Raw genomic sequence first — 22,796 nt, 5'->3', positions numbered from 1 at the left:
GTACGGGGTATAGCGTCTCGTTAGCTTTGATGTGGGTTGGAGTATTAGCTGCGTTTGTGATGTTTTCTCTCATGTGGAGAGAGAATCGGAAAAGAGATGCGGGCCTGAGAAACCAAAGACTCAATTTGCCCGAAGACGTCAAGAATAACCTGGGCGATTGGCACCCGAGCTTCAGGTTTACTCTGTAGATAATATCTTTAGAAAGTTTAGCAAAAGGCTCGTTTGCGTGCTTGTTCTTGGAATGCGCACTGTTTCTTCATTGTTTGCATCGACTTTGCTGCCGACTGTGATGGCAAGATTGACTACAGTGAGTTCTAGAGACAACCCTGCTGGCAACAAAATGCGACCTACGGCTCCGGGGATGTGCCATTGTATGCAATGATCAAAATATAGTAATGTTGGTCCTAGTTCTCGCAACCCTGGTCCGAATCCGACTCGGCTACGAAAACCGGCTGATGCATCGGTGGAGATGCTGCGACGTGATGGGCTCTTGGCCACTCCCGCTTTCCATCATGCATGTCTTTATTCACTCAGGCAAGTTTATGGTTCCCTGTGATCTCATCTCAAAAACTCTTCGTAGACTGTGATCATCTATCTGTGTTACTGAGAAGCCACATCATCAAAACACCATGTACACGGCCGCATTTGCTTTCTTCGACGCCCTTTGCGGGGCTGGGGTAACCCACTGCTTTGTGAACCTTGGCTCGGATCATCCAAGTATTATTGAAGCAATGCTTAAAGGTCAAAGAGAGAGCAGTGGCCATTTCCCGCGTGTTATCACTTGCCCGAGCGAGGTAAGCATTGGTATCCCGACCAGCATCCCGGGGACCAACACCACACGCATGTACATGACTAATAGGCTTCTAGATGGTAGCAATGTCAATGGCAGATGGCTTCGCACGAATAACAGGAAAGCCGCAATGCGTTATTGTACATGTTGACGTCGGCACTCAAGCACTGGGCGTGGCTGTTCATAATGCCTCCGTTGGCCGTGCGCCTGTCCTCGTCTTTGCTGGCATGTCCCCATGCACCCTGGAAGGAGAGCTGCCTGGTTCTCGGACAGAATTTATTCATTGGCTTCAAGATGTTCCTGACCAGAAAGCAATACTTGGACAGTACTGCAGATACGCTGCCGAAATCAAGACGGGAGTCAATATTAAGCAAATGGTCAACCGGGCCTTACAGTTTGCAACAAGCGGCCCTCAAGGCCCGGTGTATCTCTGTGCAACAAGGGAAGTCCTAGAGACGGAGATCAAGCCATATCAAGTCCAACAAGATCAATGGGAGCCTGTCGAGCTAGGCGGCCTTACGGACAGAAACGCAGCCAAGATTGCAGAGGCGTTGGCCACAGCGGACAAACCTCTCATCGTCACGGGGTATTCTGGTCGCAATCTTCGAGTTCCGACTGCTTTAGTCAAACTGGCAGATATCGTGAAACCACTTAGGGTATTGGACGGGTCGGGAAGCGATATGTGCTTCCCTGCTCACCACCCGGCTTGGCTGGGCGTGAGGATCGGCGCTCACGAAGCTATTGAGGAGGCGGATGTGATCATAGTTCTAGACTGCGATGTGCCATGGATTCCCACAAGATGTCGGCCAAAAGAGGATGCAAAAATATTCCACATTGATGTAGACCCGTTGAAACAGCAAATGCCCTTGTTCTACATCCCTGCTCAGGGTCGGTATCGAGCAGATTCCTTGGTTGCACTAGAGCAGATCATTCAGAAGTTGACGACCGGGGAAGTAGCCAGGACCATGGCCGAGAAGGATGATGCTGCCGCTGAGGAGACACGACAAGCCTCGTATACCAAGTTTTTGACACAAATATCGGACGCCGCAAGGCCCTTCGCAGACGGCAGTTTTGGGACAGGCTATTTATGCAATGTTCTCCGTCGAGTTTGTCCAAAGGAAACAATTTGGGCAGTGGAAGCTGTGACTAACACCGGCTTCATCCACGATAATATTCAACCAACAATACCCGGCTCATGGATCAATTGCGGCGGTGGAGGCTTAGGGTGGTCCGGTGGTGGTGCTTTGGGGATCAAGTTGGCATCAGACGAGCAAGCTGGTGGAAGCTGCAAAGGAAAGTTCGTTTGCCAAATAGTTGGAGACGGCACATATCTCTTCTCCATACCAGGCAGCGTATATTGGATCTCTAAGCGGTACAATATTCCCGTATTAACCATCATTCTCAACAACAATGGTACGTCATGTAAGCGCCCGCTGAAACAAACGTTGGTTAATGCGAGATCTAGGTTGGAATGCGCCCCGGAAATCCTACATGTTGGTACATCCTCATGGAGAAGCGGCATCGGCGACAAACGAAGAGATCAATATCTCCTTCTCTCCATCTCCAGATTACGCAGGCATTGCTGCTGCTGCAGGCAGCGGAGACATTCACCCCTTTAAAATTACCCATGCCGACGAACTTGACTCAATTTTGCAGCGAGCGGTTGCAAAGGTTCAAGGAGGCCAGACATCTGTTGTCGATTGTAAAGTTGCACTTGACTGTTGAATCAAGGTCGGCTTTAAATCTTGGCGGCCGGGCAAGCAACGATAACACAAACAATGAGAGAAGGAAGGGCGTCTGTTAATTTGGATAGATAAGCAAGGGGAGTCGCCAGACTTAACATACCGACCAGAATCAGAATAATTTCGCAGATATATCAACAAACCAGGAGATGCTCACCCCAAGCTCATTTTGCCTCCCTATTTTAAATTTCCTTTTCCGTATGTCTAAGGAGGTCATTCACTGAGGCCAAGATATGGGGAGCCCGTGGTAGAAAGTTAACGCGACTCAGTAAGAAGCGTACGTGGCATTTGGACCTACATTGCTCACTGGAGGTCTCAAGGCACCGAAGTAGCTATAACGCCTGATATATTCCAATCGATCAAGGCAACCAGTAGACTTAACCCGACCTTATTAAACCGAGTGACAGTTTGCCTTAACCGGCCAACATTGGCATTGTGCCTTGTTTGTTTGGTTGCATACGCAGAGATGCAGTTAATGCCTTAAGAGTTGGCGGACCTCTTCCCGACGTTAAAACTGGCAACTCTTAGCTTGTTGGGGCAGATCCCAGCCAGAGACAGAGTTTGCAGTTTATGGAAACAAATCGGGAGTGTGACCACGCACCATGCTATGTAGCCATTTGCAGCTCTTGGAGCTCGAGCGAGGCATCCAACTGTAGTAATCTGCCCCCAGCGAGTCCAGGGAGCGCAGTCATCACCGCAAAGAAATCGACGCTTCGCACAAACAAAGGATAAACCCCCCAACACGATGGGCATGGAGTGACTTGACTCACCTGAGCATGTCGCCTTTGCCACTGTAGGGTTTGGCAAGTGATTTCAGCCGCACATGGCAATTTCCCAGTGAGAAGGCCAGACAGGCGTACAGGTCACCGGAAAACAAGTCAGGCGAGACTCTGGCATCCAATCTGCTCTTTCTCCTTTTCTTTTTCCTTTGGGACTTCCATGTACCACCTTCTATTTGGCTCATTGGATCTATAAGTTGACTTTAATGAACATTGTCACCACGACCGACATCAGGCTAAGGGCGGGCATGAGCACGCTGAAATCTTGCACATGCCAAGTGGATTCATCCTCTTCCCATGTTGCTGGATGTCAGGTCATCAGTTGCCCAAATCAGCTCCGGCAGTTGGGATCGGCGGTGTCAAACACAAAATGTCACCCGAAACACTTGACACATGCTGGCAAGCTTTCGCGCTTATCCAGACCACATAGGGCAAATATCTTCTCACGCCGCATTTTCTGCGCTACATATCGAGATCATATCGTCGTCAAGAGACTCAACGATGGTCGACTGTCACTGGGTCGCACCGTGAGGGTGATCGCAGTGGTCAGAAGTGCAACGTGTCTGGGAACCCATTTCCACCCCATTTCAAACCGGGCTGGTTAGGCACCAGACGACTGATGCGGAGGCGCCAAGGCTGGATAAATAACCAGACGCCTAAAGGACCGAAATATGCTGGCCTTCTGTAACTATCACCTGCGTACTGTGCTTGCTGTTGGTCGCATCGCCGTTGGCACAAGAGCGGTGGTTTACAACCTGCTTGCTCAAGGGTAAAGTCCGCGTGGTCTGGACTCAATCAACTCGTAGCGAAGCTTAAACTCCTGCTTCAACGAGCTACTCGCCGTTCCTGGCATGGAGCCATAGGGCAGAGGCTAAGAATTAACTAACAGAACAGTTCATCCTTGCATGCCGGCACTAGTCATATTTTGGCAGGTTGCACTTGTTAGCTGGAGAATACAAGCTCCATCACCACTGAAAATGCCCATGGGAGCAAATACGTTTATCAGCAGCAGCACCTTGATTGGAGTGATGGTGGATGGATGGAAGGGATCAAACATTACTACCTTGCTACGTTGTTCCCCTCCGCAGACCTCCGCGCATGACGAGGATTATTTGAACCACACATGACAAAGGGCACGCACGTACGATGAAATGACACCTTCTATTCACCAGCATATATTCAGAGTCAAAAGTTGACTTACATAGTCTCAGCGTGAAAGCCCTCCTGCCTCACATGGCGCTGGCAGCATAGATGATGTGGCTCACCACGCCCGCCCTCAACCTGCTTGTTTGAGACACAAGTGGTTCGTGGTTGGCTGATGTCGCCATATCCATGCACGCCATTGTGTGACCTCACAGATTAGTTAGTTGCCAAGGGTTGGTGTTGCGTCCAGGCAAGGCGCCATGATTAAGAAAAGGTAGCAAGGAAACAAAGAAAAAAGCAACAATATGATTCAGGGACGATGCAACCCTAGTGGCTCCTCCCGCAATGCAGCGACATGGCGCAAGGGATAAAATCTCTGGCACCCGCTGTGAGGTAAGACCGAATAATTTACACGATCATAGTGAAAGTCTGGCTGCGGCTGGAAGCTATATTCTCTTCTTCTAACGCTTCTTCACTATTCATTTTATCTCACACTTGACTCCCAGACCGACATTGGACGGCCAAGTTTCGGGCCTATCACAGCCATCATGCTATTCAAGCTGTCTTGTTTGGTCGCCGCTCTGGCAACTGTATCGCTGGCATCGCCCATCACAGAAGTTGTCCGAGCAATACCAGAACTTCCTCGACTGATTATCTACTTTCAGACAACTCATAGCGCTAATGGAAAGCCCATCTCAATGCTTCCACTTGTCAATCAAAAGGGCATTGCACTTACACACCTCATCGTATGTTCTCTGCACGTTAACGAGGGTGGCCAAATCCACCTGAACGACTATCCGCCTAGTAACGCATTATTCTACACGCTGTGGAACGAGACGCAAATTATGAAGAATGCTGGGATCAAAGTCATGGGAATGGTTGGCGGTGCCGCTCCCGGCTCATTCTCAACTGGCACACTGGATGGCAACCCAGCAACATTTGAGAAGTATTATGGTCAACTGCGTGATGTAATTCGCCAGTATAAGTTGCAGGGTCTCGATATCGACGTTGAACAGCCCATGAGCCAAGCTGGCATTCAGCGGCTCGTTGCCAGACTTCACACTGACTTCGGACCCGACTTTATTATCTCATTAGCGCCAGTAGCCTCAGCACTTTCAGGGGGTCCCAATCTCAGCGGCTTTGATTACAAAGTTCTAGATTCTGGCGAAGGCTCAAAGATCAACTTCTACAATGGCCAATTCTACAGTGGCTTTGGCAGCATGTCAAATCCATCTTTGTACAACAGAATTGTGGCCGGAGGATTCAAGGCATCTCGTGTTGTCGCTGGGCAGCTTACTTCTCCCGACAACGGCTCCGGATACATACCAGATAGCCAGCTTAATGCAACGGTCATATCCCTGAGAAACCAGCACGGGCAAATCGGCGGTGTCATGGGCTGGGAGTACTTCAATAGCGTCCCTGGAAAGACTTCTGAGCCTTGGAAGTGGGCACAAATCATGACTCAAATTCTTCGACCTAACTCTGTGCCGAAGCTGCGTATTTCGAAATCTACTGCAGAACAACTTGCTACGGCGTTTGATCAGAGTACAAAGGCTCACCCATTATCCAATTCTCGAATCCAGGACTCAGAAAACGTGGACTATCACGCAATGATCAACATTTAGCTTGAATAATTTGAGTACATAGGCGATGGAATAGTACATACTTCACAACATGTTAGTGTACATATGAAATTCTTCATGCCAGGTGAAAACAATTTACCCTATAGCTAAGTTGAACTTACTTGGCCACATCCAATTGTAAAATACCTTGGTGGTTTTAGACGAAGGAAAACATAAGCGCCGAGTCAGATGGCCTACCCTGTACTCCACCTGATAGTCACGTCATTACTGTTTTTTTTTTTTTTTTTTTGGAGGATGCACACAGCTAATTTGACAATCGGATACCTCAATCTTGGAAATTATACCTGCCGCATGAATCTCTACTAGTAGATAAGTCTCACAATGTGTATAGTAATCTGCTTCACAGGTGGAAGACACAACGACTGCCCTTGTTGTTAAGGAAACTCGCACAAACATATCTCGAATTCCCAAAGTTCAAGTAAGTAGGATTGTCCCTCCGAGGCATAATTTGCTATCTGAACAAAGAATGATGTGTAATATTCGGAAGCACATCGCACATCAATTCCCGGTATGTATTACGATACCTCGGGTTGCCTGACAATAGACGACACAAGCTTCTGTGCCTACAACGGGTTAGTCTAGCGAGATGTCGCTGGACAGATTTTCTGCTGAACCTGAAAGCAAGTTTTGATGGACGAGCTCAACCAATATTTCCCATGGCTGTCACACCCACAAGAGCAATACGTTCCCGCTTCGGCAACTGGTTCAGAGCTAACATGGCGAGATCGCCAATTCAAGAGTTGCGTGGGGTGCTATCAACCGACCAATCGCTCTCGCCTAGCCAAGGACTGGAACAAGAATATCGGGACTATCGAATCTGACAAGGCTAACAAGCAGTTACCTTGAGGCCGGCCTCGGCTGTAGTCAACAGACGTGCCACTTTGGTTGAGGCCAAGACTGGTAGCTTCAAGAACTGCGGTTCTAGATTGAGTCCCTGCTATGAGCGACCGACATGCGTCATTTTGCAGCGTGGCGTTTGGGTCTGCCGGCCAACATGCGTCGAATCGGTAAAAGCCAACTACCTAACTCATGGTCTTTTGAATTGTTCGGGTGAAGAATCATGGTAAATGGCTTAAGCCATCCGCAAAGTTGGCATGCTTCGAGTTAGTGTGAGGATGCCGGTGCGTCCTTGGTTCACATGATTCCTGTCCAGATTCGTGCCCAGATTCACGCGGGTTGGGAGGCGAAGATGGCGAACTTGTAGAACAGGAGTACTCTGGCAGAGACTCAGCGTCGGCACTGTCTCGTGCAGAACCATTGGAAGTCTGGATGGCGCATTGATCCATGAATGCCATGCTCTTCCCACATTTTTTTACTTTGGCGCCCTGACGGAAGAGTTGGTCAAAGCGAAAGAAGATGTGTTGATTCTCGAAGGCTGTTGTCAAGTGGTGTGTAGTCACAGACGCCTAGCATGTCTTGTTCTCTGTCTTCTGTTGTTGCCCTCGGTCAACTAGACCTCAACTTCGCCATGCCCTCACCTCTGCCTGTGGCCTCACCGTCTTGCCGTCTGGTCATATTTCCCATTTCCGGAGGGCTGGCTGCCTCACGGCTTCGCGACTGGTTGGTACAAGAGAGGAACCCAAACACCAAAGTTGTGCCGTATGCCCGTGTCGAGCTGAACTGAATCTGGTTTAGCATGACCTTTAACGCCATGTTGGAGATGTTTCTTCCCCGCATTACCCCGCATTTATGGGCAAAGGGCACATTTCGTGATCCTGGCTCGTCTTGCCGCATTTGGAGGTGACCTGCAGCCCTTGTTGGCGCATCTTCGATTCCTTGGCCACCCAACCCAGCCATCTCAAACGGCCAAGAGGCTTTCGGTTGCCGATACCATGTTAAATTTTTCATGGCTGGGACTCAGCCTGAACCGGCTTCTTTTCGTTCCACCTTTTGGTGGCTGCTTCCCGGTTGAGTCTTGAGAGCCTCGGGCGGACCACAACCAAAGTTGAACCCACGAAAAGCTGACTTTGCTATTGAACTAACCAAACCGACGCGTATCGCCTTCGAGACTGTTGATAGCAATATCACTCAACATTAATGCGGGTCGCAACTCTCTTGATACTCAATTTTGACGAATCGTTGATACTCTGTCCACCCCAATACCATGCCTCCGCAAGAAGCAGCAGCTGAACGTCCGGCCAAAAGGGCCAGAACGGATGCACAATTGGCACAAAAGCGGCAGGCGGACAGACTCAAGCACAAGTTGAACCGCGCCGAGAGCAAGACTCGGCTAGAAAACATTGAAAGAGACGTGTCATTTCTCCGAGAAACCATAAGCGACCTTCTCGGTCAGATCCGACAGCCCCAACCTGTGATGGCTCAACCCGAAGCATCAAGGCGTTCCCCTTCGGAGGGACCGCGACATCATCACCGTCAAGTCGAGTCTTTCCAGTCGGAACCTGGCTTGCAGTTGGCTGTACGTGTAGAGTCTGCAATTTTGCTATTACTTAGATTACCTTTTGGGCGTCTCAGCCAAGGGAGTTTGACGTTGGTTGATCTGGACGGTTATGCTAATTCTCCACGGTAGCCAATCGTCAACACATGGCCTGATGGTACAGGAAGCTTCGAGAAAGCCGGGCAAACTCCATCAGTTACTGTAAACAATTTTGCTTCTCCTCACCAGAGCCCGTCCATTTCTACCTCATCACCCTCTTCCCAGCAGACAACTCTTGTTGACTGCCGATGCGGCTTACAGCATCGCGATCAATCAGAATGTCTTGAATTAAAGAGCTTCACCGTCTTGTACGAATCACACATGGCCTTGTCACAGAGCCCTTTACTGGCCTTGTCAATTCCGCAAAACCCAACTTTGCCCAATATGTTACTGCATGCAACGAATGACAATCCCCTCACCATGTTAATTGGCACGACCTTGAGACAGTTTCAGGCACAAAACGTCGAGACACTTTGCGGGCTTTACTTTTTGGTGTACCGATTATTACGGGTAAGTTCCATTCTCGCTGTCACCTTTCCCCATACAAAGTTCAATCACAATGATTATGCTGTATACTCTTTTCTTAACATTTCGTGTGCTCAGTGGCGGATGTATCCAAACCCAGAATGGTTCCACGATGTTCCCGCGATAATGCGCCCAACGGTTGTGCAGGACACACACCTACATCCTGTTTGCATAGACTTCTTGCCATGGCCAGCACTGCGGGATTATTTGTGCCAGAACCAGAACAAGGACTCGCGTCACTCCGTGGATCTTTACATGCGGTCTATCAAGCTTCACTGGCCGTCTGGCAAGGAACTGCTTTGCAAAGGGCCGAGTGGTGCTATTGAGCTGCACCCCGACTTCGAAACTCTGGTATGCGACGCCCGTAATTGGACACTTGATTCTCCATGGGCTGATGCTTTTGAGCATCTAAATATACATGTGCATTGAAAGTAACTATGTAAATAGCGTTTGTTTGTATCAACCATTCTTAGCCAAACAGGATGGGACCGACTGGCTTGTGAAGTAAGTCCAATAATGCGTCGATGAGAACTTTGGGAACAATATCCAACGTAGCCACATCGATTAGAGAAGATAACACCGTCTTCTTCGAGCAGCCTGTATTGGGCTTGCCGCCATCCATGATATTTTTCAGCCAATATAGGGCCTTCGGTGCTCCAATCACGGCGTAGCTTCCATGCTCCGAGGCAATATCGCGGACATATTCTATCCTAGCTCCATTGGAACAGTACAGCTCCACAACAGAGTCTGAATCCTTTACAGGGCTCACCTCATCCAGCGCTGACTTGTACCAATAAAGAGGGATCTTTGGTGTGGTAGCACCCAGCGCATTTGCTTTGAGAACCTTGACAGCGGTGGGGTTCTCGTATACAAGTCGTCGATCATCAAACATGCCCACAACGTCCTGGAAGAGAAACTCGGCAGCATTTGCAGCTAGGCATTGAGTCCCGGCTTTGTTGAACTTTTTCGAAGCTTGCGGTCGTAAATGGTCCTGCACAACCTTTTTTAATTCAGGGTATTCTGCGGATAGACCCAGAATTCCCGTTGGGATCAGGCCTGCAAATGGGCCCTTGTTGATGGTAGTAACCACATTTGTGATGTCTGGAACGGTACCGCCAACCGCAGCACCGGCAATCCGGAGTTCGGGAGCATAATCCTGTTGCAACTCGGCGGCCCAGTTTGTAGCCAGACTGCCTCCGGAATATCCCCACATGGTAATCGTGGGATTACTTGCGATGTTTGTAAATTCGGCTGAGTTAAGGGCCGCCCGAATACCATCAAGTGTAGCGTAACCAGCAAGCTTATTAGCCAAGTATGCAGCTTTGGGGCCCTGAAAGTCAGGGACAATGACAACCCAGCCCTGCTCTAGAGCTGCTTCGACCAGCAGAAGCTCAGCTTGAGTGACAATGGTGCCAAGGAGTGGCCCGGTAGCTGACTTTAGCTGCAGAGCATATGACGGCGCGCAGTCAGGAGAGGCGGCGTCTTCCGCAATCTGGTAAGAAAGAACCTTTGACCGATTGGCATTGTGTGGAACAAGCACGGTCAAAACGGTCGCTGTCGCATTGCCAAAGCTATCTGTAGTCCTGTACAGAATTTGGTGGCTTTCCTCGACGTTAACTGGCGCAATGCCAAAGGCCGCGATTGGGTACGGCGGCTTCCGGTGGCTTAAGATTGCACCTGGTTGGAATTGATCAAGATTGTCTGGGACATTATAAAACGAGTCTTTGCTTGGCAATACTGGGCTAGACCTTTCATTGAGAGCTGTGGGAATGGCATTGGCCACAGCAGCCAATACAACAAAGAGCGTGATTCGACGAGAAAAGGTCATACTTGGTCGCAAAATCGTCACAACTTATTGACATCAAAAGTTGAAAACTTGAACGAGTCTGAGTGCGAATAATGTTGAGAATGCACGAGAAGTTGTAGGGATATTTATAAAGTACACGAAATGCTACGCGTGATAATTCCAGGCATGCGCATGTCAAGGGATACAGACCTTTACGACACGTTTTTTTGTGATACAGCCTCGACTCGGCCTAGTCTTGGACGCAAATTTCCGTCAAGGGTTGGGTTTAGTAACTTAGTTAGATCTCGGGGGTGGATATCTGACTGGGTCGACGTCGACCATGCAGACATGGAACCTATTCCAATTTGGGTAGTCTGTTATTCCCTTGGCAGATGTCCTTGATATGACTGGTCTCAGGACAACTGCTGCGTCAAAATCAGCATGGAGTTTGGGTTTGTTTTGGGGTTGCCAGTCATTGCGAAGTGGGTGCAAAATCTCTGAAAGCGTCGAGAAAGGTAACAGCAACGCATGGATTTTTTGTCACCACAAAGAGATCTGGTACAAGGAAGGGCCAGTATGGAGTGACAGTGGCGCCGTTCTGGGCGCCTCTCGCAAAATGAGACTGACCCGGACCAGCCTCCAAACATGCTACCGCGAAACTGAGCTTGCAGGATGTCGTAACAAAGCTGTGAGGCACAAGCACGAGGTCAAAGTAGTTTGAATGGTTTGTATTCATTGGTATATACACCATGTACTCATTGCTTCATCGCATAAATACCGTCCCCCAGTGCAATGTCATTATGTTCTCATTATGTTCATTCGTAGATAGCGCAGATCGTCAGAAAAAGAGCCACCATATTATACTTGCTCTCACCACCTGTGAAACTCCTCCTATTAATTTTGTCCCATTAATGATTGGAAAATTGCTTTTACGAAATCTGATACCGTGGCCACGAGCTGTTTGTCAAGGTTAGTACCAAATTCAGAAATTTGATGGGGGAGAGAGTGCTTACAGGTGTTGCATCGCCGATCAACTCGGATGTTTGCGATACAAATGTCTCGGTCAGAAGCTGCTCAGCATTTCCAAGCAATCCCAGGACACCCTTGATGCTCTTGGGGGTAATCAGAGGGGTCACGGTGTCGACGATGCCTTCAATGTCAATCTTCTTGACAGCATCCAGGACAGGTTTAACTGCATCGACCAATCCAGCAAGATCAATCTTGCTGAGGGAATTGAGAAGCGGCTTCACTTGTTTCAGGAGTCCTGAAATATCAGCACCTTCTAGATCTGAGATAAGTGGCGCTGCTCCGTGAATAATTGTCTGCGTTTCATTGACAAACTGGCTGGTCAACAGGGACTCAGCGTTGGCCAAGAGGCCAATGAGGCCTTGAACAGTCTTGGGGGTGAGGAACGGTGCAAGAGTGTCGAAAATGCCCTTGAGATCAACCTCACCCAAGGCATTGAGGATAGGAGTGATCTGCTTGATGAGCTTGCCAAGGTCGATGTCACCTAGGGCATCCAGTAGCGGCTTCAGCTTGGTGATAAGACCAGGGAGATCGATGGTGCCCAGAGCGCCGACCAGTGGAACGGCACCATCAATCAATGTGTGAGTCTGGTTGACGAATTTGCCGGTCAAGAGGTCCTCCGCGTTGTCAAGAAGGCCAACAATACCCTTGATACTATCCTTGGTCAATAGCGGCGCAAGGGACTCGAGTATGCCTTCCAAGTCCAGCTTGCCAAGCATGTTGAGCAAGGGTCCCAACTGTTTGATCAAGTCTTGCAAGTTCAACTTGCCCAATGAGGCGACCAGCGGAGTCGCGCCCTTGATCAGAGTTTGCGTCTCATCGACGAACTCTCCTGTGAGCAGCTTCTCAGCATTGCCCAGGAGGCCGACTATTCCCTTGATGCTCTTTTCTGTTAGCAGTGGCCCCAAAGCCTTGAGCAGACCGGCAAGGTCTATCTTGCCGAGTGCGCTGAGAAGAGGCTGAAGCTGCTTGATCAAGTCCTCCAAATTGAGCTTGCCCAGCTCTGCGATCAACGGCGTCGCACCCTTGATCAACGTCTGTGTGTCGTCTACGAACTCGCCAGTGAGAAGTTTCTCTGCATTGCCCAGCAGTCCAACAATGCCCTGAATGCTCTGCTTGGTCAATAATGGCTTGAGGGCCTCAAACAAGCCAGGCAGGTCGATCTTGCCTAGAGCGCTCAGGATCGGTGCTAGCTGTTTAAGCAGGTCTTGCAAGTCTAGCTCGCCCAAGGCATCAATCAGGGGACCGGCCTTTGATATCAGATTCTGAGTTTGTTCCACAAATTTCTTGTTCAACAGCAGCTCTGCGTTGCCAAGCAAACCAACGATGCCTTTGATGCTGTCTTCGGTAAGCAATGGTTCAAGGGCCTTCAGGAGACCGGCAAGATCAAGTTTCGTCAATTCGTCGAGTAGCGGTTCTATTTGGTCAATCAACTTCTGGAGGTCAAGCTTGCCAAGGCTTCCAACGAGGGGACCAGCGCTGTAGATGAGGCTTTGGGTTTCATTGACAAACTTCTTCGTCAGAAGCAGTTCCGCATTGTCAAGAAGGCCAACGATGCCCTTCACACTATCGCTTGTCAACAGGGGCTTGATGGCATCAAAGAGGCCAACCAAGTCAATCTTGGCGACCTCCTTCAAGATCGGACTGATTTGGTCCACCAAGCTCTTGATGTCCACGTCCTTGAGACTTCCGAGAAGTGGACCAGCGCCGGCAATGAGCGATTGAGTGTTATTCACAAAGTCCTTCGTTAAGAGATCTTCTGCGTTATCCAGAAGACCTACGATACCCTTCACGCTATCGCTTGTCAACAGGGGCTTGATGGCATCAAAGAGGCCAACCAAGTCAATCTTGGCGACCTCCTTCAAGATCGGACTAATCTGATCCACCAAGCTCTTGATGTCAACATCCTTGAGACTTCCGAGAAGTGGACCAGCCCCGGCGATAAGTGATTGGGTGTTGTTCACAAAGTCCTTTGTTAAGAGATCTTCTGCATTACCCAAGAGACCAACAATGCCCTTGATGCTGTCGCTTGTGAGCAGCGGCTGCACTGCCTTGAGGACGCCAGCAAGGTCAATGTCGCCGAGCTCTTCAAGAAGTGGCCCAAGTTGGTCAAAAAGCTTCTTGAGGTCGATGCCCTTCAGGGCATCCAACAAGGGAGATGCCTCGCCGATCAAGGATTGTGTCTGGTTGACGAAAGTTGGGGTGAGCAATGCAGCACCGTTGGATAAAAGGTTGCCGATGTTGTCGATGTTCTTCTGCGTCAGCAAGCCAAGAATCGATTTGACCAGTCCTCCAAGGTCGATATCTCCGATTTCATTGACCAGTTTCTCCAAGTCAAGCTTTCCGAGTAGTTGTACGAGAGGTATTGTGCTATTGAGAAGCTGCCCGACTTGACTTGGGACGGGTGGCTTAAGAGTCGCTGCTAGGTATATCATGGCATCATGAAGAGCCTGGAGGAATTCCGGACTTAGCAAACCTTCTATAGCTTTGAGGTATCCAGCAATGTCCTTGACGATCGGGATGATGTCGAGTAAGCCGCCGAGGTCTCCTAGTAAGCCAGCAGCTTGAGCGCCTCCAGACCCGGACCCGGAGCCTTGGCCGCCTGTTGTGTTTGCTCTGGGAAATAAGGCGACTTTTTGTTGCAGTGCTTGGTTCTTCTTAAGCAACCCATTGAGTTCTGTGAGAGCCTCGGTGAGATCTGAACGAGGTACCAATGCGAGGTTGTGTCTTGCCAATATCTCATCGAGGTTTAATTCTTCAGGCGACAGCGTTCCGGGCACGCCTTCAGCAACAAGGCCAAGTGGCACAAGAGCCGCCACAAAGAGCGATGAGAACCGCATTGTGTTGGCTTGCTTTTACAAATTGAGACGTGTTCAATTGGGCGTTGGAGCTTTGAACAATGGACCCAAGTTGATACACTTTGCGGAAGCGGTGATGCCAGAACAATGCAGAAGGAGGGAAGATAAGAAGAAACCAGGAGAGACAAAAAATATCCGGGGAAGACGGACAATATGGGTTCTGTGTGCCCAAGATCTTTCACATGAGGATAAGGAAGTAGCTAACCTGAAAGAAAAAGCCTCGGAAGATACTGCCGATCAGAAAATCAAGCCTTTGAATCCTGTTTTGGTAACTTTTGCAAAGTTCACTGTTCCCCAACTTCCCCAGTTTCCCCAGCCTGCCAAAAGAGCAAACAGCATGTATGTCTTGCTCCAATCTGGGCCACTTGCGCACGGCCGCGGTTCCCATTCCCAGTGGAACTAAATTCGCAGCAATTTCTCTTTTGGGCCTGGGAGACCAGACTATCTGAGTGGAGATCGGAATCTATGTGCGCCATCACGCTCATTTTGCCTCCTCATGTCCACCAGACTGCGTATCGTTTCCTAGTTTGGCTAACAGCTCCCCGCAACCGGGAAGACATTCGTGTGGAGAACAACAAACGCTTGACTCAATCTTTTTCTAAGACCATTATGAGGGGTAACTCGGCAAAGAGATATTGATCTACAAAGCATGTGGCCTGTACTGTATAACACCATGGATATAGAGGAAAATCATTTTCAGATGGGGCTGTTTGGACCGTTTGTAGGCTGAGTTATTACCAACCGTCACGTCATCTTCGTTTGGCACAACGGCGCGGCTTCTTATCTCCTTCCCCCTACCTGCCTTGCTTTTGACGAATCCTGGGTCGTTTAATTTTCGTCAATTCTTCCCGAGTTTTATCATTGCGTTGGGTCGGTCATTTTTTGTTTGAGTCGCAAAAATACTGTTGACGACAATGGCGACTACAACCTCACCCCCAGACACGGCCCATCGTGAGCCCGAAGTACCACCAGCAACGGCGAGGGGCGCGCGAGGAGATACGGAGGATGGTGCTGATGCACAGAGCGACAATGCTTCATCCACCGATCACGTTGGAGAGAAGCCCAAAGGCCCTCCACTGTCGAAGCGTCAAAAGATACGACGGCATTGTGGTCGATTTTGGTTGTGGTACCTAATAGCCTCAATTATATTCCTCGCCATTTTACTACCGATCCTGTAAGTTGAATCGCATTTATCACCATGTTTGACATTTCATACTAATACTCGACATCCAGCTTCAAGGTGATCATTCCGGCCATCGTGCAGGCGATTGTCAAGGGCCAAGATTTACCAATCCAGGGTGGTCGGTTGGACTGCTTAACAGGAACAGAAGTGTCACTAGCGCTCAACACCTCCCTTAACACGCCATTGCCTGCCAGAGTGTCTGATTTGACCCTATACTTATACAATAAGGATACCAAGCCATATTCACCATTCGCCAACCTGACGGTTAGCGGCCAGAAACTCAAGGGTGATACCAAAATCGTTGTGAAGCCACAGACGGTGACTATTACCAACGAGAGCGAAATTGTCGGTTGGTTCGACAAGGTTTTCGACGAAGACAAGGTCGACTTGTCAGTTCGTGGCGCTCCCACCATCTACCTTGGTGAACTCAAGTCAGACACGCATCTTGACAAAACAGTCAAGCTTCCTGGTCTGCGTAAGTTTTCCGGCTTCGGTATCAAAGATTTAAAGGTCATGCTGCCTCCGGACAAGAATGGCAACAACATCAAAGGCACCATCAACATCCCGAACTGGGGTGTGCTGGCGTTGAACTTTGGCAACATTACCTTCAACCTATTTTCCGGTGATCTCAAAATTGGTCAAATTACTGCCTACGATGTGCTTCTCAACGTGGGGAACAACACAAGAAATTTCGACGGCCAGCTTTACTTGGACTCCTTGATTAAAAATCTCGGTCCTGTGCTTGCCAGCCAAACTGATGCGCTTAACCGAGGTCAAATCGAGCTCAATGTCACTGGCAACAGTACCGTTGTCAATGGCCAGCACATTACATATATTGAGAAGGTTCTCAACAACCGTCGTCTAACCACGTCAATGTCTGTCATCCAACTTCTAAGCGACGTGTTGAATGGAGTCATGGGCGGAGGCAGCGCTTCTATCATTGACGTATTTGGCGATATATTTGGCAATAACACCTTCATTCAGCACATTGTTGATCACTGGAACACGACAAAAATCACTGGCAACTCAACAAACAATGGGTCAATACTGAAGAAGAGGAATGATCCAAAGGAAGCCCTGATGTGGAACATGCTGAAAGTGGGATTGAAAATGAAGCTAAATCAGAGGTAGGACGAAGTACATGGCAGGGAGGGTGGTCGACATACCCAAAAATTGAGTCAAGAGATGTTCTATATTGGTTATAATCAATCTGAAGGTAATTGTGAGGGGGTTCTTCGCAAATGATGATACAATGATTACGCACATGAATTATGTAATTATTATGAGATTTTATACCTGAATAGTGAGTTCAAAGTACATATAACTTGCTGCCTCATATTTTCTGTGACCAGCAATATTGGTCAGTCATGCGAGTGAAATACTGCGCGTCGCGGTAGGCTCACCTCTGGTCAAAATGAGAGTATCATGACAGATACACCCATTGCCTTTTACACACTTGAGATTTATTCACACAGTTGACGGACTCAAAGTATTCAGGGGACTGGAAGGCATGAAACCGAGATACAGCGTGTCCTCCGATCTCAAACTGATGATGCTTGTGGTTACAGGGTAGCCGGAATCGTAAACAGCAGATTTTTGGCACAGGTCAGGGAGCCGTCAACAGTGTGCATTCATGTATGTCTGCACTGTACTAGCTAGCTCTTCGTAACACTAATGCTAAATGGATCAATGAAGAAAGTAAAATAAGGCAAGGGAGATTGCTTGTACTTGTGAAGACAGTTTTCGCCCACGGACTGGGCCGACAATCTGTGCAGCTTCACGTCGATGCATGTCCATTGAAACCATGGGAGCAGGAATCTTATAAAGTGGAGATTTTGCCGAACAGAACAGGGGCATTTCCATTCCCGTGCCTTTGATAACTAACCGGGGATATCGAGAACAGATCAGAGGATCAGACGATTCTGGGAGTGACTAATAAGACATGAAACAGATGCATGTACTTCCATAGATGTCTGTGCCAAGGTCCTTCAAGTGGTAGTCCATAGCCATGGGGCAATTGCGGGTTTCCTAGCTACATCAAATCCTCCTGGCGTGCGGTGTACCCGCTTGGTAGAGCGTTAAAGGAGCAATCCTAAGCTTGTTAGATCGGGCCGGACTTTTCCTACACTTTGACTTTTATTGAGTTAGGCGGACATTACCGCGGCTTCCTTAAGCATGACTGCTTTGGCAAAAGAAGAGGATTGCGAGGCTAACAAACCCATTAAAAACAAAACAAAATAACAGGACTGCGTTCTTAGTGTATGCTGTTCTTCCAATGCCAATCTCAAAGCCATGATGTAATAGGGATTACGCGACTCAAGCAGTCTTGACTCTTGAATGTGGACCTCCATCAAATCCATGTTGCCAAAGTTCAGTTAAACTACATATGTAGCCTATCAGAAAGAGTGCTATAGTTGGTTAGTTGCTAGCTGCGGAATGATGCAGCCACGTTGCAGAAGTTGACCCTTCAATTATTACCGTTGACTTGTTCGACGCCAACTTGCCCTTCTTGGCCGGCCTTCCAACGGTGTTGTGTTGCAACTCTGCCAGGCTTCATGCATCGAATCGATTCTCCACGAATAGGATGCAACGATGACACGTTGCGGGGCGTAAACCAAGTCAAACCTGCATTGCATTGTACAGGTTGTTGTTCAGGAACAATGAGAAGTGGCATGTGTGCTAATAAAACAAATTTTGCGAGGCGACCTAAATTCTACATAATTTACAGCGCGAAGATCTGTATCGCTGGCTAAAGGCAACTACAAATGGTTTATCTCTTGTACAACTTGAACGCAATAAATCCCGGACATTCTGCACCTGTCTTAGCGAACAATACAGACAGCAGACAGTTGCTTCATTGCCAGACGCATTAGGCCCAGGCCGCTGGAGGAGTTCAGGTGCTCCAACATGACAACTCCATGTAGTATTCGGTGGTATTATGGCCTTAAACAAGGCTAGGGGGCTTTTTTGGCCAAACGGAACACATCTAGAGGAAGAGGAGAAGTTTTATGGAACGTTAACCCTGGGCAATCCTTGTTGGTCCTCCTTCAGGAAGCAAGGTGCGCTAGCCAACTCCTAGCCAACTCCTAGCCAGCCAAACTTAGCCAAATGAGCTTATTTAGGATTGTGCCTGATGCAGGAACAGACATGGGTTACGGAATTCCATCAATTGGATGGCAACTCACCCGCGCGATGTCGTTGCACGTTTGAACAGAAATGCAACTACACCTGCCAAGAGTGACTTGGCCTCACAACCGGCTATTTGACCCCAGCTCTGTAAAACGTGGTGGTAATTCATAGCAGACGCTTGATGGCTGTAGGAACGAACTACGGAGGCCCCCAAAGAGACCCTCAAAGAGACACTCAAAGTGCATCCTGCACGCCCGAGAGGATGGAGGAAGCAAAATCCTGTGCAGAGTCTAGACTTTCGTAATTCACCCTAACGGCACCAGCACTCTGATGCCCACAGATTCGAGTACGCGATGGATCCGAGAGAGTGATGCCTTGGTATTTTGTCGGCCTGTCGTCGAGTATAAAGCGAAGTGAATCTCCCCTTCAATGAATTAAATCTTCACACACTCACACAAGCAACTTCACTCCTTTCCTCACAATAGCCAAGTTTTGACAACTAGAGCATCTGTTCTTTACTACACACTTTACTTCAACTTCAAAATGCTTTCCAACATTGCTCTCTCCGCCCTGGCTTTGGCTGGATTTTCTGCCGCTGCCCCCACGCAGACTCTTGAAGAGCGTGCCGCTGACCGCTATGTATTCTATACGGGCAATGGAGGCGCTGGCTGGCCAGCACTTAGTGCCTGGGGTAGCTTCGATCAACTTTGGAATGCCAACGTCCCTGTGATGCGCAAGTCTTGTGGATGGAACGGATGGGGTGCTGACAACTCGGACAACGAGATCAATGCCATTAAGAATGCTATCAATAGCGTCTCCGGCTCGACTGGTGTTGACAAGCGATTCATCCTTGCCATCATCATGCAGGAGAGCAAGGGCTGTGTGCGAGCCCCTGTTACCAACAATGGTGTTCGCAACCCAGGACTCATGCAGTCTCACAATGGCTCTGGCAGCTGTGCTGGTGTTAACCCTTGCCCCAGCGGCACCATCACCCAGATGGTCAAAGACGGCACAGCTGGAACTTCTTCTGGCGACGGTCTGAAGCAGACCCTCGCTAAAACCAGAGCCAAAGTCGGTAAAGATGGTAGCCGCCCTTACTATGCCGCCGCTCGTATGTACAACTCTGGATCAGTTGACTACAACAACCTCAACAACGGTCTTGGAAGCACAGCGTGCTATGCCACTGATGTTGCCAACCGCTTGACCGGCTGGACTTTGGCTGCAAGCCAGTGCCGTGCATAAATATTTGAACGTTCAACTTCTTGGGGTTGTGGTGACCGGGGAGGTGGCAACCACAAATGAAAAGTCGAGTCCGACTAGTACATATACTTTGATCAATGCTTGAAAGTGCTGGACATGATATTTTCAAGTTATATGTAAATATTTCTCTTCAGATTGTCAATTATTACTATATGCTATAGATAGATTCAATTAAGAATAGCTTTTTAGAACATTACTTGTTTCAAGGCGCCATTCGTTTGAAACCTCGTGGTGCATGCAATCCGTCAAAATTTGTACATTTTCTTGTCATTTCCATAGCTATGAGCACAACTTGCTCATGTTTTGCTGAAAAGGAAGTGGTAAACTGCGGATAGATTTACATTGAGTGGTAGATTAAAGTCAAGTATTTGCTAACTGTGACCCGTCTCTTATAATTCAGGTTGCATAGATAAGCTACTTGATGCATGTAGTGCAACTGTAGATGATTTGAACTGTGTCATAGTGGCTATAGCCTCTGTTGCCCCATATCGCAGTGGACGTCAAGGCTGTATAATTGGATTATTGAAGCAATTGCCGCTCCTTGGCAATATTTGACTTTTGTGAATTAGTAAATATTTGACTTATTTATGATGGTGATTAAGGATGATTTGCAACTGCAATATTTTGTCCTTCTTTTCTTTGTCTTTTTGTGCATTAAAACTCCAAACTAACCAACATGGAATGGAGTCAAATTGAACTTGACATAGATGACATTGACGAACATCGAACCAGACCTGACTGGACATGGACATGAACCCCACAATATCCCATCATAGTGTGATGGCGTGATTTTCAATGCTGAGATCTGGTCTGGTCCAGTCAATTCATTCAGCCAGTCAGGGCAGCCACCGAAGCCTCAGTTGCTGACGTAACATTGACAGATTGACTTGGAGCACAGAGTGTGGTTCAATTGACAGTTTTCTTCAATGCGACATTTCTCATTGGCACGACAGTCAAGGTCAAGTCCTTTTACTCTTCGCCTCTCTCGTCGTTTCAGCGTGAAGAGTCTTGACTCGAAGATCATCCTGCTTCGCAGAGCATAGCAATATGCGCCGCCAAGTGATAAATCCGGCGTGGAATGCTACTCTTACTGGACTTCGTATTTCACGCTGCAGCCAGCGAAACTTCGCCAGTGTCTCATCGGCCACGCCGTCATCGAGAAGTCACAAAATTGTCGTTGTCGGTGCTGGGACTGCTGGAATAGCCGTGAGTCACCAATTGCTACGTGCGAACAAGTTTTCTCCTCAGGATATCGCCATCATCGACCCGGCTGCGTGGCACCATTACCAGCCAGGATGGACGCTCGTGGGCGGTGGATTGAAGAACAAGGAAGATCTGAGGCGCAAGCTGGTGGACTTGCTTGATCCGAGACTCAAATTCTACAATTCTGGTGTAGCAACAATCGCCCCTGAGGATAATTCTGTTACTCTCGCCGATGGGAACAAGTTGAACTACGAGCAACTGGTGGTTGCGCCTGGTCTGAGCATCAACTATGACGGCATCCAGGGACTCCATGACGCCCTCCACGACCCGAGCTCTCAGGTCTCAACAATTTACAACTATGACACCTGCGATAAGGCCTTCCTTACCGTGGAACGACTTAACAAGGGAACGGCAATCTTCACCCAACCGGCTGGGGTCATCAAGTGCGCTGGCGCGCCTCAGAAAGTCATGTGGTTGGCTCTGGATTACTGGAAACGCGCCGGCCTCTACTCGCCGACAAATCCATCCAGCTCTGCCATCAACATAACCTTCGCCACCGGTCTTCCTGCAATGTTTGCTGTACCAAAGTACGCTGCCAAGCTGGAGGAACTGCGGAAAGAGCGAGGTGTTGAAGGGTTGTTCCAACATGATTTAGTCTCCATCGACGGCAATGTGGCGACATTTGCACGCCCCAATGGAGACGCAAAGGTCGCCAGGAAGTTTGACTTGTTGCACGTCGTTCCAAAGATGGGCGCCCCAAAGTTCATCAAGGACAGCGGCATCGGAAACGAGGCGGGTTACGTTGATGTTGATGATCACAGTTTGCGTCATAAAAAGTATCCAAACATCTGGTCCGCAGGCGACGCGTCAAGCCTGCCGACATCCAAGACCGCCGCTGCGGTGACGTCGGAAGCCCCAGTACTTGTTCGCAATTTACTACAGGTCATGGGAGGGCAGCAACCCGACGCAGCGTATGATGGCTACACGTCCTGCCCACTCCTAACTGAGTACGGCAAAGTACTACTCGCAGAGTTCAAGTATGGGGGAGAGCCTAAGGAAACCTTTGACGATTGGCTGGGCATTGACCAGGTTGAGCCACGCCGTGCCTTTTATCATCTGAAAAAGGACTTCTTCCCATGGGTGTATTATGCGTCCATGGTGAAAGGGACGTGGGGCGGTCCAAAAGGCTGGATCAATTGAATGAGACATCCCAACCATGATCTGTTGGCTGACCGGAGTTCATGTAAAGTATATAAAAGCGAGAGTCTACTTAAGAAGGCAAAGAACCCTGGTTG

At 48.8% G+C, this 22,796-nt stretch overlaps 7 protein-coding genes across 7 annotated transcripts; 5 read left to right on the top strand and 2 right to left on the bottom strand.

Annotated features, from left to right (window-relative positions):
* Window positions 1-876: 876 nt before the first annotated feature.
* VFPPC_10885 (acetolactate synthase) lies at window positions 877-2,515 on the top strand (the record flags this gene model as incomplete). The annotated part of the gene is made up of 2 exons (XM_018289181.1): window positions 877-2,203; window positions 2,256-2,515. 2 exons carry the CDS (start codon window positions 877-879, stop codon window positions 2,513-2,515), a joined length of 1,587 nt encoding a protein of 528 aa, XP_018136543.1.
* Window positions 2,516-5,002: 2,487 nt separating this feature from the next.
* VFPPC_10886 (endo-N-acetyl-beta-D-glucosaminidase precursor) lies at window positions 5,003-6,079 on the top strand (the record flags this gene model as incomplete). Its single annotated transcript, XM_018289182.1, has 1 exon — window positions 5,003-6,079. The coding sequence occupies one exon, from the start codon at window positions 5,003-5,005 to the stop codon at window positions 6,077-6,079; it is 1,077 nt and encodes a 358-aa protein (XP_018136544.1).
* Window positions 6,080-9,525: 3,446 nt separating this feature from the next.
* VFPPC_10887 (secretory lipase) lies at window positions 9,526-10,884 on the bottom strand (the record flags this gene model as incomplete). Its single annotated transcript, XM_018289183.1, has 1 exon — window positions 9,526-10,884. One exon carries the CDS (start codon window positions 10,882-10,884, stop codon window positions 9,526-9,528), a length of 1,359 nt encoding a protein of 452 aa, XP_018136545.1.
* Window positions 10,885-11,736: 852 nt separating this feature from the next.
* VFPPC_10888 lies at window positions 11,737-14,708 on the bottom strand (the record flags this gene model as incomplete). Its single annotated transcript, XM_018289184.1, has 2 exons — window positions 11,737-11,799; window positions 11,856-14,708. The coding sequence occupies 2 exons, from the start codon at window positions 14,706-14,708 to the stop codon at window positions 11,737-11,739; spliced, it is 2,916 nt and encodes a 971-aa protein (XP_018136546.1).
* A 932-nt stretch (window positions 14,709-15,640) lies between these two features.
* On the top strand, window positions 15,641-17,040 carry VFPPC_14844 (hypothetical protein; the record flags this gene model as incomplete). The annotated part of the gene is made up of 2 exons (XM_018292612.1): window positions 15,641-15,900; window positions 15,960-17,040. The coding sequence occupies 2 exons, from the start codon at window positions 15,641-15,643 to the stop codon at window positions 17,038-17,040; spliced, it is 1,341 nt and encodes a 446-aa protein (XP_018136547.1).
* A 2,541-nt stretch (window positions 17,041-19,581) lies between these two features.
* Window positions 19,582-20,280, top strand: VFPPC_10889 (muramidase; the record flags this gene model as incomplete). The annotated part of the gene is made up of 1 exon (XM_018289185.1): window positions 19,582-20,280. The coding sequence occupies one exon, from the start codon at window positions 19,582-19,584 to the stop codon at window positions 20,278-20,280; it is 699 nt and encodes a 232-aa protein (XP_018136548.1).
* Window positions 20,281-21,345: 1,065 nt separating this feature from the next.
* On the top strand, window positions 21,346-22,701 carry VFPPC_10890 (pyridine nucleotide-disulfide oxidoreductase; the record flags this gene model as incomplete). Its single annotated transcript, XM_018289186.1, has 1 exon — window positions 21,346-22,701. The coding sequence occupies one exon, from the start codon at window positions 21,346-21,348 to the stop codon at window positions 22,699-22,701; it is 1,356 nt and encodes a 451-aa protein (XP_018136549.1).
* Between the last annotated feature and the right edge of the window lie 95 nt (window positions 22,702-22,796).

Source organism: Pochonia chlamydosporia, chromosome 2 (genome assembly GCF_001653235.2).
Source record: "Pochonia chlamydosporia 170 chromosome 2, whole genome shotgun sequence".
Lineage (NCBI taxonomy): Eukaryota > Fungi > Ascomycota > Sordariomycetes > Hypocreales > Clavicipitaceae > Pochonia > Pochonia chlamydosporia.
This window is presented reverse-complemented; position numbering and strand designations above follow the sequence as displayed.